Source organism: Lottia gigantea, assembly GCF_000327385.1.
Source record: "Lottia gigantea unplaced genomic scaffold LOTGIsca_19, whole genome shotgun sequence".
NCBI lineage: Eukaryota > Metazoa > Mollusca > Gastropoda > Lottiidae > Lottia > Lottia gigantea.
In genome coordinates this window covers 1,405,835-1,421,662 of record NW_008708358.1, presented here as the reverse complement: position 1 = coordinate 1,421,662, position 15,828 = coordinate 1,405,835, and the positions used below count along the sequence as shown (strand labels likewise).

General features: G+C 32.1%; 3 protein-coding genes across 3 annotated transcripts; 2 read left to right on the top strand and 1 right to left on the bottom strand.

Annotated features, from left to right (window-relative positions):
• Positions 1-1,221: 1,221 nt before the first annotated feature.
• On the top strand, positions 1,222-2,235 carry LOTGIDRAFT_64710 (hypothetical protein; the record flags this gene model as incomplete). Its single annotated transcript, XM_009052616.1, has 1 exon — positions 1,222-2,235. A coding segment is annotated over one exon (1,014 nt), but the record flags the coding sequence as incomplete, so codon positions are not given.
• Positions 2,236-4,289: 2,054 nt separating this feature from the next.
• On the bottom strand, positions 4,290-9,483 carry LOTGIDRAFT_114719 (hypothetical protein; the record flags this gene model as incomplete). Its single annotated transcript, XM_009052749.1, has 12 exons — positions 4,290-4,478; positions 4,772-4,860; positions 5,133-5,233; positions 5,579-5,716; positions 6,013-6,121; positions 6,500-6,664; positions 7,032-7,113; positions 7,438-7,535; positions 7,910-8,087; positions 8,358-8,490; positions 8,868-8,949; positions 9,312-9,483. Coding segments are annotated over 12 exons (1,536 nt in total), but the record flags the coding sequence as incomplete, so codon positions are not given.
• Positions 9,484-10,568: 1,085 nt separating this feature from the next.
• LOTGIDRAFT_203718 (hypothetical protein) lies at positions 10,569-15,112 on the top strand. Its single transcript, XM_009052748.1, has 9 exons — positions 10,569-10,916; positions 11,169-11,231; positions 11,711-11,768; positions 12,087-12,143; positions 12,527-12,604; positions 12,974-13,109; positions 13,601-13,763; positions 14,354-14,419; positions 14,783-15,112. Exons 1-9 carry the CDS (start codon positions 10,692-10,694, stop codon positions 14,912-14,914), a joined length of 978 nt encoding a protein of 325 aa, XP_009050996.1. The 5' UTR covers positions 10,569-10,691; the 3' UTR covers positions 14,915-15,112.
• The last annotated feature ends 716 nt before the right edge of the window (positions 15,113-15,828 follow it).

Below are 15,828 nucleotides of genomic sequence, written 5' to 3'. Positions count from 1 at the left end.
GGGGGGGGGGGGGGGGGGGGGGGATAATAATAGGTGCAATGGTGCGTCGTGTTTAGTTGCAGTGAAGATATTGGTTGGTGGGTAGAATTTTTTAGTGAGGGGGGATCCGGTTTTTTTCAGGGTAGGCGAGCATTGTCCCCCTCCCCCCTCTTGGCTACCTGTAGCTACGGAACCAGATTTCCAAATTGAATTTGAGGCTACTTGAGATACATTAATTTTATTTTGTAACATATATTTGTAGGCTATATCATTTGTTATTATCTCTCTTTAATTCAACTCTTCTTTAGAGGAGACTAAAAACGCCAATTAGTTAGGGCACAGTTCACTTCGAAATACTTTGTTGCATTAAATAAGTATAGTACATCTTTTACTAACTAAATTCACTGTTGACTATGAAAACATCACATCGACATAATTATATTTAATTTTGCATTGCTTAAAAACATGTGAGCATTTTGTCTGAATGAAGCTCTAATCGTCAGGATAAGCTTTAAGTGGTAGGGTAGATGAAACGAATTTAACACAAGCATGGCGACAAGCTTTTAGTTGTGAAAAAGTCGTGTGAAAATTCATTCAAAATAAGGCGTATTAGCCAAATGAAAGAGGTGAACTTGTTTTCGAATTGTAAATCAACAATCAGTGAAAGTAATGTACACTTTTGTGCATCAAGTTCCATATAACGTTTCGCCTAATATCGAGAATTCATATCGATTTGTTCTGAACCAAAATCAACGGTCACAAACATTTCCATTGTCAGGAGCAATACGAGCACCGTTTACAGTCCAAGAACAGATTCCAAGTTATAGATATCCTGTACCAACAGTACTGCAAGAAAGACACTACCCCCAAGTACTGTATCGGACTCGTGATTCCACACTGAATGATGTTCAAAATGTCTATGGATCACCAGTTTATTATTCTCAAATCCCTCCACCAAGTCCAGCAGATATAAGTTATCTGAAAGAAAGTATTCGGACAGACATTTTGAAAAAATTGAATCACGATAGTGTTCATGCTAAAGACATTGCTGACAATAATCCACAACAGAATATTAACGCTGTGACTGGTTTCGTTGATATGAACAACCAGCAATATCACCAAGGTCCTTCTACCAGTTACGTCTCACAGCTTGGGAAAAGGGGGCGTTTCAACGATGTCCGATATACCAATAACAAGAAGGCTCGTACAGTTGGTAGAGACTTTGGACGAAATGACGAAGAATATAGTCAATATCCAATACCATCACCAAATATGGTCAAATTAAGTGGAGGTTTACAGGAAGTTTCAAATTCTATATGGCACTACTATTTACAAAATCAACAATCTGAAGAAACATATCAACGAAAGATTTTATTAAGAAAATGTTTGTATGCGGTGCTTCAGGGAGTTTTTCCTTATTGTGGCTTATATATTGTTGGGTCATCCATGAATGGATTTGGAACTCTAAAAAGTGACATGGATCTGTGTCTAATGGTATCCAACAAAATGGTGGACCAGAAAAAAGAAGCCACTGAAATTTTGTTCAATATTCATAAAGCTTTGAGAAAGTGTTCATTCATTTCTCAAGCCAGTGTTATACGTGCCAAAGTTCCGATAATGAAGTTCAAAGACAAGATTAGTAATGTAGATTGTGATTTGAATATTAATAACTCAGTTGGGATACGAAATACTCATCTATTAAAGTATTATGCCTCTATAGATTGGAGAGTTCGGCCACTGATGATATTTATCAAGCACTGGGCACGATTCCATGACATCAATGATGCTCGAAAGACAACAATATCAAGCTATTCATTTGGGTTAATGTTAATTCATTATTTACAAGATGGGTGTGAACCCAAGGTGTTGCCATCCTTACACAAACTTCACCCAGAAATGTTTTCCTCTACTTCTGACATCAGACAATTAAAACTTAACGAAAATCTCAAATTTGAAACGAAAAACAATCAGTCTTTGGGAGAATTATTCCTGGGATTTTTAGATTACTATAGTAACAAGTTTGATTATGAGACATATGCTATAAGTGTTCGATTGGGAACCAAATTACCAAAGAGAATAATTGCTCAACAAACAGACAATATTAGACAGTGGAAATATCTGTGTATAGAAGAACCATTTGATTTGTCAAACACAGCAAGAGCTGTTTATGATGACTATGCCTTTATCAGAATCAGAAGAGTGTTTCGTGTCAGTTTTCATAAACTCAATCAAAAAAGAGATGTGAGTGCCATTTTGAACCAACCATTTTAAACATTGACAGCAACCCTGACTATTTAGGATCTTTCAAAAGGTATAAATACCTTGGACTTTCGGTGCGATATTGAATTTTGAAAATTTAACTTTGAATGACAGGTATATAACATTGTGAATAGACAGAATTTCTTCATAATAAACATTGGTTCTGAAACTAGTAAGCGGTGTAGAATTGTTTTTAATTTGAAATGTGAAAGGTTGTTAAATTTGTAAAATATGGATCTAAAAAAAACTGTGAAAAATCCATGCTGCCAGTATTTACGAATCAAAGTTGGATAAATTAGGACATCTGTTAAGCCAAAGACATAATTAACAGTCATAAACAGTTTGATATTCTCAAATTTCATCATGATTTACAATTAAATTATGTTCCTGTGCAATGGCTGGGAATAACTAAACTGGTTAAAAAAAAACAACTAAATTTTACCAATGGACTCTTCTTAACATGTCAAACAATTTATCATATTGATAAAGATATGCATGTGAAGAACAGCTGGGGTGTAAGATCAGTGACAGAATGAAGTATGAACACTCTATAATTATCAATAAATGGAGATATCAAGACTTAATCAAACTTTGTTATAATTGGATTGAGAAAATTTTGTTTATGACTGTCTGTGTGTTAAATCTAAACTTTGTTGGTGATCGTTCAAACTTGAAAAAAATCAGGAAGTCCCAATAAAAGGCAGCGAAAAAATATGTCTCTTTAAATTAAAGAAACAGCCTTAATAAGTTGCAAATTTGTTAAAAAGTTGTTATTTGTAAAATCCATGTAAATTATATGTTAATAATTATTATTTTATTTTTTGTTTGAAATTAATCAGCTTCTTGTCAAAGCTTGATAGTTTGTTTTTATGGAAAATTATTAATAATGACAAAAAAATCAAGAATTCATGGGAGTGATGCAAATGGTTTCTCTCTGCTTGACACAATCTGTATTTATTATCTGTATCCATTTTTTTCTACATTCAGTGAAATTTGTATGCATTTGCATCTTTGAGGCCATTTTACATGTTAGATAAGTATGCCAGTTTCCTGAAATCTTCAAGTTTTATTCCGATAGTGTATATATTATTTATAACAATTATTCAACTAAAGAAAGTAGATAATCCATTAGGTTATTCTATTAAACTGATAATGTATTCAGAGCCGATTAATTTTGTATTTACTTGTCAAATCATATACTATTATGTGTTGGAAGTCCTTAGATACAAACTTTTAAAAAGTTGTATTACATATCTTTTCAAAACTGTATTTTGTGGACCTTTAACAGATAAGCAATGGTATTAAAGATGATATTGTTCATAGATTGTGTATTCAATGTCTTCAAGTATGTGTATAGATTCTGTGAAAACATGCCTTGCTCCTTGAATTCTTGAAATTTTTATAATAAATTTTAACTCGACCCCAAATCCTTTGTTTTTATTTCCCATATGTATCAAAAAGTATGATCATCTTCATCTCTGTAGTAATACAAGTAAAATTTGATCAGGCCACAACGTGTTTCCTGATTAGAAATAAGCAAGATGGAGTGATGACTGAGATAAGCATTGTTATTTTGGGAAGGGGAGATACAAAGAGATCATATAAGGCTGATCTCTCTACTAAACAAAAGCAGTTCAACTCATCTGATATTAGTTATTGGTCAGCACCAGACAATTGAAAGCCAGACTATATATTATAATTCATGTGCCCTGCTTCTAATAACATGGGAGTAAAATCACTAGGCCTACCCGCATAAATTCAAAATACACTCGCCAACCTGCAGTTATTTTATAAAGACAAGCATCACCTTGAATTAACCCTCAATTAACTGTTTGAACCCTGAGTGTAAATGAAATATAGTCATATATCCTGAACTCCAAGTACCGGGTAATGAAAGTAAAAGAGTATGACGTTAACTTAGAAACGACTGTTATACTGGCTGTTCGAGTATATATTGCGTTATTGTGTGGCTGGTAAACTGGCCGCTAGGGTTGACAGGGTTAAAAAGGACAAAAACACTGATTTAGAAAATAACAATTTTATTGATGAAATTAGGGAGTAAAACGTAACGCAGTGGGAGATAATCTTCCTAATGGTGTATCAGTTAATAATAATGAATGTCTTTCCATTGTAATAGAGCCAGTACTAGCATCCATATCCATAGATCCATGAATATCAGCATCAGTCCTCCCTCGTTCATTCTGTATTGTCCTTAACAATGTTTTTGCTTCTTCTCTAGTCTGAAAAGAAAGGGGGGAAAACCAACCATATTGCAGTTTTATAGCTTGAAAGCTTTACCTAAAGATAGTAAGAGAAAGAACATCCATTGTTAAAAGGAAGCAAGGCAAGGATATTGTCTACCAAATGGTCTTTAGTCAAATCTTTTCATATTGGCCTTTTCAGGATTCAAATAAAATATTGCTGCTACTGTGGTGAAAATCCATTAAAGCAGCAATAAGTTTTGGACACGTCTTTTATTGACCAAACATAAAATAGAACATGTCTACAAGCTAAGTTATTGTCTGACACTTACCTCTGTAAATTCTGCACATTTGTGAGCAGCAGCATAAGCGTCATCCCATTGTTTTCTGGCCAGATAATAATTAGCTAAATATCTATAGGCTTGTCCTTGTTCTTCATAACTTGTAAACTGAAAAGAATTATTTCTTAAATCAGATAAATTCATAATTCCATTGCATATAATGTGATCTGGTCAAGAGTTTATGTAACATCAGGAACCACATGAACCAGTGTGATAACCAGTATGGTCCAAAAGCTATAAGCATCACTGATACAGATACAAATGCTAGAAATTCTTTTCTCCTCTCACAGATATCTGCAGTTGATTTCCGTCATCTCATAAGGAAAATATTTAGATGATTACATCTTTTGACCAATATCGAACTCAATACGTACCCCTTGTGTTTCTGCTTTATTGATATATTCTAAATATGCTGATGCTGCTTGTTCTTCTTCATTCAGTTTCTCATACAACCTGTATAATTAAAACAATATACAATATCTAAGTCAAAGAAATCTAACACTACCCTAAGCTATGACTTATGATCTTTTGACCAAAGGACCCCTTGCATTAAAGATTATTGCAGTAACTGCACTGCATTTAATATTTTCACAAATTGTTTGTCTTTCCTTCAGTAACCTATTGATGTGAACCAACTTGTTCAGTAGAAAATAACAAAACACCTCAAAAGGCCTTGATTTTCTAAATGCTTAGAAGGTGCTCAGTAAGGATCCTCTGGATATTGGACAAGACATAGACCTCATTCAACATTCATTGCATACCTTGAAATTGTATATACAAGGTTCAATCACTACTTACTTGGCTAATTTTAATAAAGCCATTCCCTCTAGATCACCAACACTGTGAGCTTTCCAGAAACATTTCTTAGCTTCTACAAGTCTGTCTAGTTTCTCGTAACATTCACCTAAAGCTACCACCATCCTAGAATCACTAGGTCTAAAAATAATACAAAACTTCAAGACCTAGACCGGTGCTTCTGTTTATTGAAGATACTATGTCACGCTAAACAAAACTCGAAAATGCTAAAAAGTTGCTTCAGAGACACATTTGAGGGAGAAAGACACGTAAACATAAAAATCTATTAAATTTATTTCTTTAAGCTTAATTACTATAGTGCACATCCCTTCCGAAGGGGGTCCTTTTGGGGGTAAAAATCTGTGTTTTATACACCCAAATATACGATATATAACTATCCAAAATACAATCATCAAGTTGAAAGAAAAAAGCCTTACCTCAATAATTGAGCCCTCATATAGTAATACAGAGAATAATTAGGCATTTTTAATATTTCATATGTTTGTCCTAAACCATACCAAGCTCGAAAATCTCTTTTATTAACTTCTATAAATTAAGAAAGGAACAATCATTAGAATAAATCTGATCCTAATATTCAGCTGAATTACATCTGTAATAATGGACATATTTCAAGGATTAGAAAAAGTACAAATAAGATCAACCAACATGGGATATCTACCAATAATTCCAGTAAATTTAGATAAATTTGTCAAAAGTATTAACTAACACATACACTTTCTTGAATGCTTTAATAATTTGGCTTTATACTTATGTATATTTGCCAGGTATGTCTGACAAGGACTGTAAAATATATCCCTTTCATATTTCTGAAGTACATTCATTTCAAATAAACCATAACTTTTTAAGTTTGTCCTACATGACATAATGCCCTAAAGTAAAAAATTTATAAAGACCTATACTCACCAATAGCTTGCCGATATGACTGTATAGCAGCTGATGTATTTTTCATCTCCATATATTCATGACCCATCAAGGTCCATGATGATAGATAGTGGGGGTTCAATTTTAACGCTCGTTGGAAATATAACACAGCCTTTTCATGTTGACCTCTTAATGAATAATAATTACCTGCAATAAATTCAGAGTTCTAATATTCAGTTATTATAATAATAAGTTACTTTATCATATGAGTCCATTAATTATAATTTGCCAAGCATTCAAGCAAGATATAAAGCATTGGCCCTATAAACTATAGATAAAACTTACTTTCGAACAATTATACTCATTGAATCATTCTGAATTTCAATTGGGTGTATTCTAGAGTGACTTCTTAGGATTCTAGAATTGCAGTCAAGAAAGAATTTAAGAATATTTTACTATCATGGCCAGTGCTTCTATAGGTGAGTATCTTGAATAACACCCAAAACTATCTTGGCTAGAAAGATAGATCACATGATTTGATGTGATAAAAAAAGTTTATAAAAATAAGTCCTACCTATTACACAACATGTCTCCACTCTATATTTATCTATATCACAACTTCTATGAGCTAAATGAGCTAATTCAGCCTCCATTTCCTGTTAGAAAATATCATCAAAACAACTTTATGACTGTTCAAACTTGAAGGACGAAAGACATTTCATATCAAAGAGCATCATGAAATTGTATTCTATGGAATAAATTGAAACTTCTGTGATTATAGTCTGTTACACAAGTTTAAAATATAAGGGATTCAGTCTAATAAATCTTTCATATTTGATGTTCCAAAATTTGAAAATTATGCTGATCACACCAGAGTTTAAATTCAAATGTTTATTGGAAATTGGAAATGCCCCCTGTTATCTTAAAAAAACAAGAAATTCTCTATTCCTTTTAGTACAATGTGATAAAATTGTACCAACCTTAACATATAATAGATTAGAATAAATATCCATATTCTCTAGTCTATATGGATCTAAAACTTGTAACTCTGTGAAGGCTGCTACAGCCTGGTCCACCTCTAGAACATTTAAAATATAGATGTGAGATTAATACAAGTATACATGTAGTTTATCAGCACTGGAGGAAAATCAATAGATTTGACATTGGAGGAATATCACATATTGCATTCACTGTTTAGAATTATTTTTCAAAGATGTATAAATAGCGAAATAGTTCAGGAAAGGTGTATTAAATGTCGGAATACTTTTATTATATATTTGAAATAAAATAACAAAAATAATTGACAGAAGTTGTCATGGTTTTTCTTCTCTGGATATTCTTGAATATGTAAAAATAAAGAAAAAAAAATAATAATAATTGCTCTAATATAAATTATATCATTATCACGAGCTCCCAAAAATGTAAAAAAAAGTAATGAAATTATAGCCATACCTCTCATATTATGATAAGCTACAGCTATCTGAGATATTATATATTTACTCTTAGAGAATCCATTATCTAAAAACAGCTGATAAATCTTCAAAGGTTCTTCATTCAGTTGTAATTCCAGATAAACATTGGCGAAAAATAACTGTTTAACCCAGTGTTCTGGTAGCTCTAAACTTGTTAACTGAAATCAAATTAAATAAAAACAATTAGCCTAAATAGAAAGTCTCATTAATTGAGAAAAATGGAAAATTTGAGGTGCTCAAATAAGTCAAAACTGTAGATTAAAATCTTGCGATTTTACCTAATCTGAAAGTTTTAACTTGCTGTTCATTTTCAAAATGACAAATGTTTTTAGTTGGTGTTAAAAGACTAATGTACAGATTTAAGCAAATTAAAGGCTAAATTGAAGAGAAATATGTCTCCTACATCAGAATTATCAGAAAAACCTTACCATTTCTCTGTCAGTTATAAGTAGAGCTAATTCCTGCCAGGCTCCCCAATGTAATGGTTCTAATGTAACAGACTCTACCAATATCTCTACTGCTGTTTTATTTAAATCTAACTTCCTTAATATTACTCCATATCTAATATTAGAAAAGATTGAAATATGATGGACATTTGGAAAGGTCAAGTAGAGAAATGTCCATAAATAAATGTTCAATTTCAAACCATTGATTTTATATTACTTGTTTTTTAATTAGTATTTCTGCTACCATTATTTTGTAGAATTGTTTTGTTTAGTTTGGAAACAATAATTTAACTTCCATTTTTTTTGGAATAAAGATGTTCGAAGCAAATTCGGAAAACTCATTGCACAGGATAGAAGTAGTCAAAGAGAATATTCTACAATGTAAAGATTATTTAATCTGATAAGATACTGTTGGCATCAAGACAGCTGATTCTATACTAGCAATAATGTACAAAAAATAGTGTTCTGAAATAATACTGATAGATATCTTACAAATATAAACCAAAACCATCCAATTCTTTTGCCATGTGTTTCTTCTGTAACTCAACATGTAACAATTTTAAATCTTTAAATTCTTCTAGTTCACCAGGACCTAATAATGACAATAAAATGATAATCATAATGAAGATGATTATGATAGTTATAATATATAAAGATCCTTAAATTCCTCAATTTCAGTTCACAGGGCATAAACATGACAAAGAAAAAAGCTATGAACTGCAATATATGTATAAGTTGAAACACTTATTCAGTCTAAAAGCGGAGTCTGGCCAGGAATGCTCATTCTTAAATATATCTTTTTTCACTCTCCAAAGTTGACAAACCTCACTCTCCAAAAGAGTTGACAAACCCAATGATGCAAAAGTATACCCTGTCTGCTAACAACATCCACCACAATACAGGACAGGGGTTCAGATTCCAAATAAGTAATCTTACCCATAGAATCAGAAGCATTATCCAACCTTTTCTTTTCATCAGCTAAATAACGACCGTACACATGAAGAAAGTAAGCCTGGTAACTCTGACAATGTTCAACTTCTTGAGCAGCTCGACCATATTCTTTTAAATCAAAATATGTCGTGGCTAGTGTATATTTATCAAACTCTTCAACAAAACTCTAAAAAAAGATAGAGTTATAACATATTCATAGTTATACTTAATAGAATAATATTAATAAGATAAATGTAAAATTATAAGATTTTATTAACAAGTGTCAAAAGATTACCAGGCATTAAGTTATTTTTTCATTAAAAGAATTGTCCTTGATTCCTGCTATTAGAGACTCACCTTTCTTAATGGTGGTTGTATTAACTCTTTCAGTTCCACTTCAGCCTTCACAGCCTGGGACATTTCAGCTGCCCTAATAAAAAAAAAATTAACTTGCATACCTCTCAGTATCATTCTTGGATGCTTAATAATTCTTTCCTTGGAAATTTTAGGCCCAGCTTATCTTACCTTTAATGCTATCAAAATGTAAGCTGCGACATAGAAATTCAAGCGTCACTTAACGAGTAAAATTGGTTCATATCTAAAAATGTTTAAAGGGTCGTTGCCAGGAACTTAATCATGACTTGGTGTAAAGTAGGCTTCTTATTTTTTACTACCTGTTTCTTCATCTTCAAACAAAAACAAGGCGGTATAGAGGTGGCTCAGAACAAGTCCTTTATAAGGGATAACATCCCTTTAAATGAAATTGAAGTGGTCAAGGGGAGATAACTACACTTTTTGATTGAGGGAATGAATTGTCGTTGCTTATACAAGTATTACTATAAAATACCGGTACTTAGATCGTTTTTGGAAGATGTTAAAAGTGTAAAATGAATGCAAATACATACCATTTCGCAGAATTTAACAATCGCCTTTCTGAACATTTTCTATGAGCTGTAATAAGCTCTGATTTCATAGTCGGCAAATCGTATTTCCATATATCAGACATTTTGAATTCAGCGTCACCTTGAAAATGTAAACAATGCAGTTACCTCCTCTTTGATACATTTTTGTAAATATTTTTTTTATTAATTTATGGCAATATTTCTAACAAACTGCAAGAAAATTGTACATCGTTTATTTCACAATAATATATTCTGAGTTGGGGATGCCTTTTTAATTGTTTTATGTTTCATTTAATTACGGGAAAAATTAAATAATGGGAGCATATGATGGAACAGCAAATAAGGGAGATGAACAGAATAGCGGAAGTGTATAGTGAGTATGCGCGATTGAAGCGTTCTCGGCAACGAAATTTGACAGGTGCTTGTTTTCATGAAATATCAACAATTTCACTACAAATAAATTGGTTTTCACTTAAAAATCAACATGTTTCGGAAAGAAAAACCAATTTCCATCAAGGGAAGCACGTCATCTTTGTGCAACAATCTGTCCGTTATGACAAATGCTGAAAAAGGTCTGTTGAGTTACGCAGTGGTGCACAAATCGATTGTGAACATTATCCAGGCCTCAACTGATGGATCAAGTGTGACAGGAAAACAGCTAGTTTATAAAGAACCTACAACTTCTCATGGCAATCCATTTGTCTTTCAGGTTTGTACCAGTTTCATATTATAATTGCAAGCAATTTAGGGTCAATTTTACACTATATATAGCAAACAAATTCATGCTGAAAGTGAAATGATTAAGACTTTCAGTGACGGTGTTCCATTTTGTTTTTAGTGTGTGACAAAGACATATTTATGTCTCTTTAAGTTAATGACAGTGCTATGTGAAGCACAATTTATCTTTTTGATGTATGGGATAATAATAATAACATGATTCTCTTTAATTTACTTAAAACAGGCTAAATGGATAGAGTTACCTCAGAGAACAGTTTTAGTTTTAACATCACAAAGGGGCATACAGGTTTGTACAACTTTTTCATTGCCATTAATAACAGCAATAAAATAGGTCTAGGGCATACTATTATGGACAAAAATATGATTTTGAATATTCCTTGCAATATGATTTACCTGTAATCTAGTTGATGTAAACCATTCATCTTTTACATCTTTTACAAAACTTCAGTATAAATTTAAAATTATGGACAAAAATATGATATTGATTATTCTCAACAATAACATTTAGTCTAGTTCAATGTACTTTATCTTAGATATCAGTAAATATTATAATATTTCAGACTGGTAATCATACATGATGGATCATCAAAAAGAAGTGTATTTTATAGACATTTTTTGATGGCAAAAGGTTGTTTCTATTCTGTCGCTCTCCTGGCAAACTTTCACTGTTGCACATTAAATGGCTCTACTCCACCAGTGTTCAATTTGTAGCAGAATAATAAGACATTAAACCCTATTTTATATCAGTTTTTCTCACGTTTTTAGATTTTTGATGGTGATGGATCAACCATGATATATTGGCATGCTTTAAGTGATGAACCAGGTATGTTTATGGTTTTTTTAATCTCAGAAACTTTCTTTGTATTCACTTAATACATTATCTTATCACCTAGCATACAGAGTTCAAATTGTCCGAAAGGACATGTTTATTATGATTATTGGTAGTAAAAGTAACTTATGTTTAAAGAAACAAGCTTTATTGTGAATTGTATCTAAATGACTAGCTAGAGATTTCAGAGAGACTTTATAATGACTTTCTTTGATGACTTCTGAATTTTTTAAAAACGAAATATGGTGATGAAGTAGACATTCTTTTATAATGGTAGAAAATTTTATTTGATATATTGTTGTATTATATTAGATAGAAGTTGTTTTGGTCGAGGTATAACAGACATGGGTGATAATTTAATATGTATAGGTAGGTAGGCCTAGAGGGATATAGGCGTCTAAATATTTACTTATATAGAGATCCAGTGCAACTATCTTTATCACCTCTCAGACCCCATGTTTTCCTGCAATTCAATCGAAGCTTACCATTGAAGTTTTGACTAACATTTTTTAAAATCTTGATCTGTCGATTTCTATGTCAACATCTCTCAAATAAAATTAGTTAATATTTTCTCAGAATGATTTGCTTTTAAAATCTCTAACTGGCTGGAGTATGTGAGACCCAATTTGTATTACGATACTTTTATAAGCTTACTTTCTTTACTATTTGGTTTCTTTTAAAAGACTAGGATACGTCTAATAAACTAATAAAATAAGAGAACATAATTTGGTATACTGCCGTTATATTTCTAGGGACCGAAGGAGGCCATATTCTCATATTTAACATTCCACCAAAAGGTACTAATGTCTGTCTATTAGATGTTTTAAAAGGTCAGTATTAATTTGTTATGACTATTGTTTTATCTTTAATCTCTAAAGATTGTCTCAGATGTTTTTCTGATTCTGTGCAGCGAGTCATCATTGGACTTGTCTCCAGGTTCTTATTAAGAAATTCATTCTGTCAATAACAATTTAACTGAAGAACAATATTCAAAGAGATATTTAATCTTTGTTTGCTACTTTGAACTTCAGAAGACCTGCGTCCTCACTGAAGTGTGCAGATGTGTTACAAACTTTGGCCTACAACATCTTTTCATGTTAACCCATTTTTCATTCGGGCATAATAAATGGAATACATTTCAGTTACACTGCCATACTTAAAAAATACACAACCATTTGATTATCAAGTCTATTTTTCAGGATCTCATCCATGTGCTATCTGTGATTTAGCCAGTGAGAAGAATATATTAGTCAGCAGTGATGATCAGGGTAATATAGCTGTCTGGAAATTTTTAGGTCAACAATTTCATTTGGTTCACAAAATAGCTGGTGGAGGGTAGGTTTAATTGGTATTGTGACCATTCTGATATACTTTGGTGGAAACTCAATTGGTGGGTTCTGGACAGGTTCTGTCTGTACCAATACCAGGTGTCAACCAAATATGTCACATTCAAAATAAACCCTTTTATTCAGCCATTTTGAATTCTGTTTAACCCTACCTTTTCTGTTTGCACAAATTGTTTAATTAAACTTCTGGACATTTTTTGATTCTGTGAATCCAAAATGAGCAGAACTCACCAATCTAGTACCTCCTAGATTCACTCCTGTATTAGAAACATTACTGAAATACCAAAATTACAAGTAGAGTCCCATTCCTGATATGGCTCTTAATTAAGCCAAAAATCCAGATATTATATTACAGAGCCCCATGTACTAGCTAATTCTACCTTAAGTGTATTTCAGAGTCCCATGTTCTAGCTGATACTATCCTATCTTGTATTATAGAGCCCAGTGTACTAGCTGATACTATCCTATCTTGTATTATAGAGCCCCATGTACTAGTGTATCTATATGGAAAGATGTTGTGGTAGGAGCCTATGGTACTGGTCATATTAGAGTATATGATGCTACATCAGGCAGGATTGGAGCTGAAGTTACTGCCCATGCTAGATGTATAAATAGTTTACATGTTGCTAAAAAATCTGGTCTTGTAAGTATGTCGTTAAAGCCTTTATAATATACATATAATTACTGCCTAGTTAATGGTTAAGTCAACTAAAGATGATTCTTTCTAAATATCTTAATGATTCTTTGTAAATTTGTGCCCATATTGCTCTTACAAAGATACAGTGATTCTCGAACCATAGATCTACCAAATTAATGCTCTCCGTAAGCATCTGAGCTTTTAATCTCATAAGATATAAATAGGGTATGGAAACAGGTCCATAATCCAACTACTACGACTACCAAAAACTACCTAGTTTGCGATATCAGCATCCGCTGGAAGCGAACGTTAACTTGTCATCTACCAACAACTACCTAGTTTGCGATATCAGCATCCGCTGGAAGCGAACGTTAACTTGTCATCTACCAACCAACCAGACCTTTGCTTTGATAACCTCTTCCCTTGTATGGTTTAATAGTAAATAATAATAATAATAAACTTTTTGTTTTACTTGAGTCAGAATTAGGTCCACCACACCAAAGTGACATAGTCCTGTCTTACATTAAGCCCAGAAGAGACCACAAAGAAGAGATGCTGTAGATTTAAACTGACCTCTGTTGCATTTTATATTCCAGTTACTTTCAGTTAGTGATGATTCATTTTTTAGAATTTGGCAATTAAAAGAAGGCAGTTTACCTCAGGTTTGTGATTATACTATTTCTATTCTAAATGGTTTAAATAATATGGAGTCTTCTATAATACAGTAAAGTTCTGATTAATACAAAAACCATAAGGGGAACTCTGATATTGGCTTTGCAGATAGAAGTAAACTCTAATGGTTTTGTTTAGTCTTTTCTTCACATTGTCATGCTATTACGAACTTCGTACTTATACCTTGACTGCAACAGTAGCCTTTCTTGTCTCATGGAAGTTTGTAAATGAAGAGATTCTTTAATTATTCTTGAATGATGCAAATAACGAGCTTATATTCTAATATAAAATCTTCACCAGCACAACTGAATTGGAAATTTGCAGAAAAGTAATGGAGTTGTTCTGTGTTTCAGATTCAACATAAATATCAAGAAATAGTTGAAGATTTACAGCTAGTTGGAGGTAGTTTTGTTGATAGTCAAGGGAGAGCACTCTGTTTAACTGGTTATGATAATAGTGAAATTCATTTTTATGTACAAAACTAGCTGTATTTATTGTTTTTAGTTTTTTATTCATTTCATGTATTTGTTTATCTATTGGATGTGCCATTTCTTAGTAAAAGATCTTGACTCACTCAAAGGGACAGGTGCGCCCTTCTGGGGGAGGGGGGTTAATTTTTGAATATATGTAAATAGTTTCAGAAGTTATAGAAATGTACGAAATTTGATAAATTCCTTTTAAAAATATCTAAAACTAGGAATTTCTTTTCTTATTTTTATAGATGTCTTTTCTATATATGGCGGATATTACTGGACACACATGGATTTGAAGGCTTAACTTTTAACAGTGAGCTGTGAGTACTAAAACTGATTGGCTTAGCTAAAAAAAACATCATGTTTCTGAGACTGAAGTATGATTGGTCAACAAATGGTGCACCTGTTCCTTTTAAATAATTTTGAATGATCTAATTTGATATTAAATGACTTATATTAATTATATCTGACTTATTTGATCTTGAATGACTTAATTTGATCTTGAATGACTTATATTAATTATACCTGACTTAAATTAATCTTGAATGACTTAAATTGATCTTATCTTGAATGACTTAAATTGATCTTGAATGACTTAAATTAATCTTGAATGACTTAATTTGATCTTGAATGACTTATTTTAATTATATCTGATTTGAATTAATCTTGAATGACTTAAGTGATTGCTTAATGTTGTTGCTTGTTTGTTACGGTCTTTTTTTGTTGTTAAAAATTGGTAGTGATAAAGTTGCTACATATGTGGTCTTTGATGTTCATCTGTAAAGGTATAAGATCTAGCATAGGCTTAATTAAAAATTAAAGGGGTTTTCATGGCTTTAGGAAAGTAAATATGTCAGTGTTTCTATCCATATTGTATTTAGGGAGAGCTATATAGCGTAGCAGAAGATATTTGCTGCCCATTGGTG

What these genes read in the sequence shown, in the direction of transcription:
- LOTGIDRAFT_203718 (XM_009052748.1), top strand. Translation starts at nt 10,692, where the DNA reads ATGTTTCGGAAAGAAAAACCAATTTCCATCAAGGGAAGCACGTCATCT. An exon ending in TGCTTTAAGTGATGAACCAG is followed by an intron (nt 11,769 to 12,086) that starts GTATGTTTATGG and finishes GTATTATATTAG; the next exon opens with ATAGAAGTTGTTTTGGTCGA. An exon ending in TTGCTAAAAAATCTGGTCTT is followed by an intron (nt 13,764 to 14,353) that starts GTAAGTATGTCG and finishes TTTATATTCCAG; the next exon opens with TTACTTTCAGTTAGTGATGA.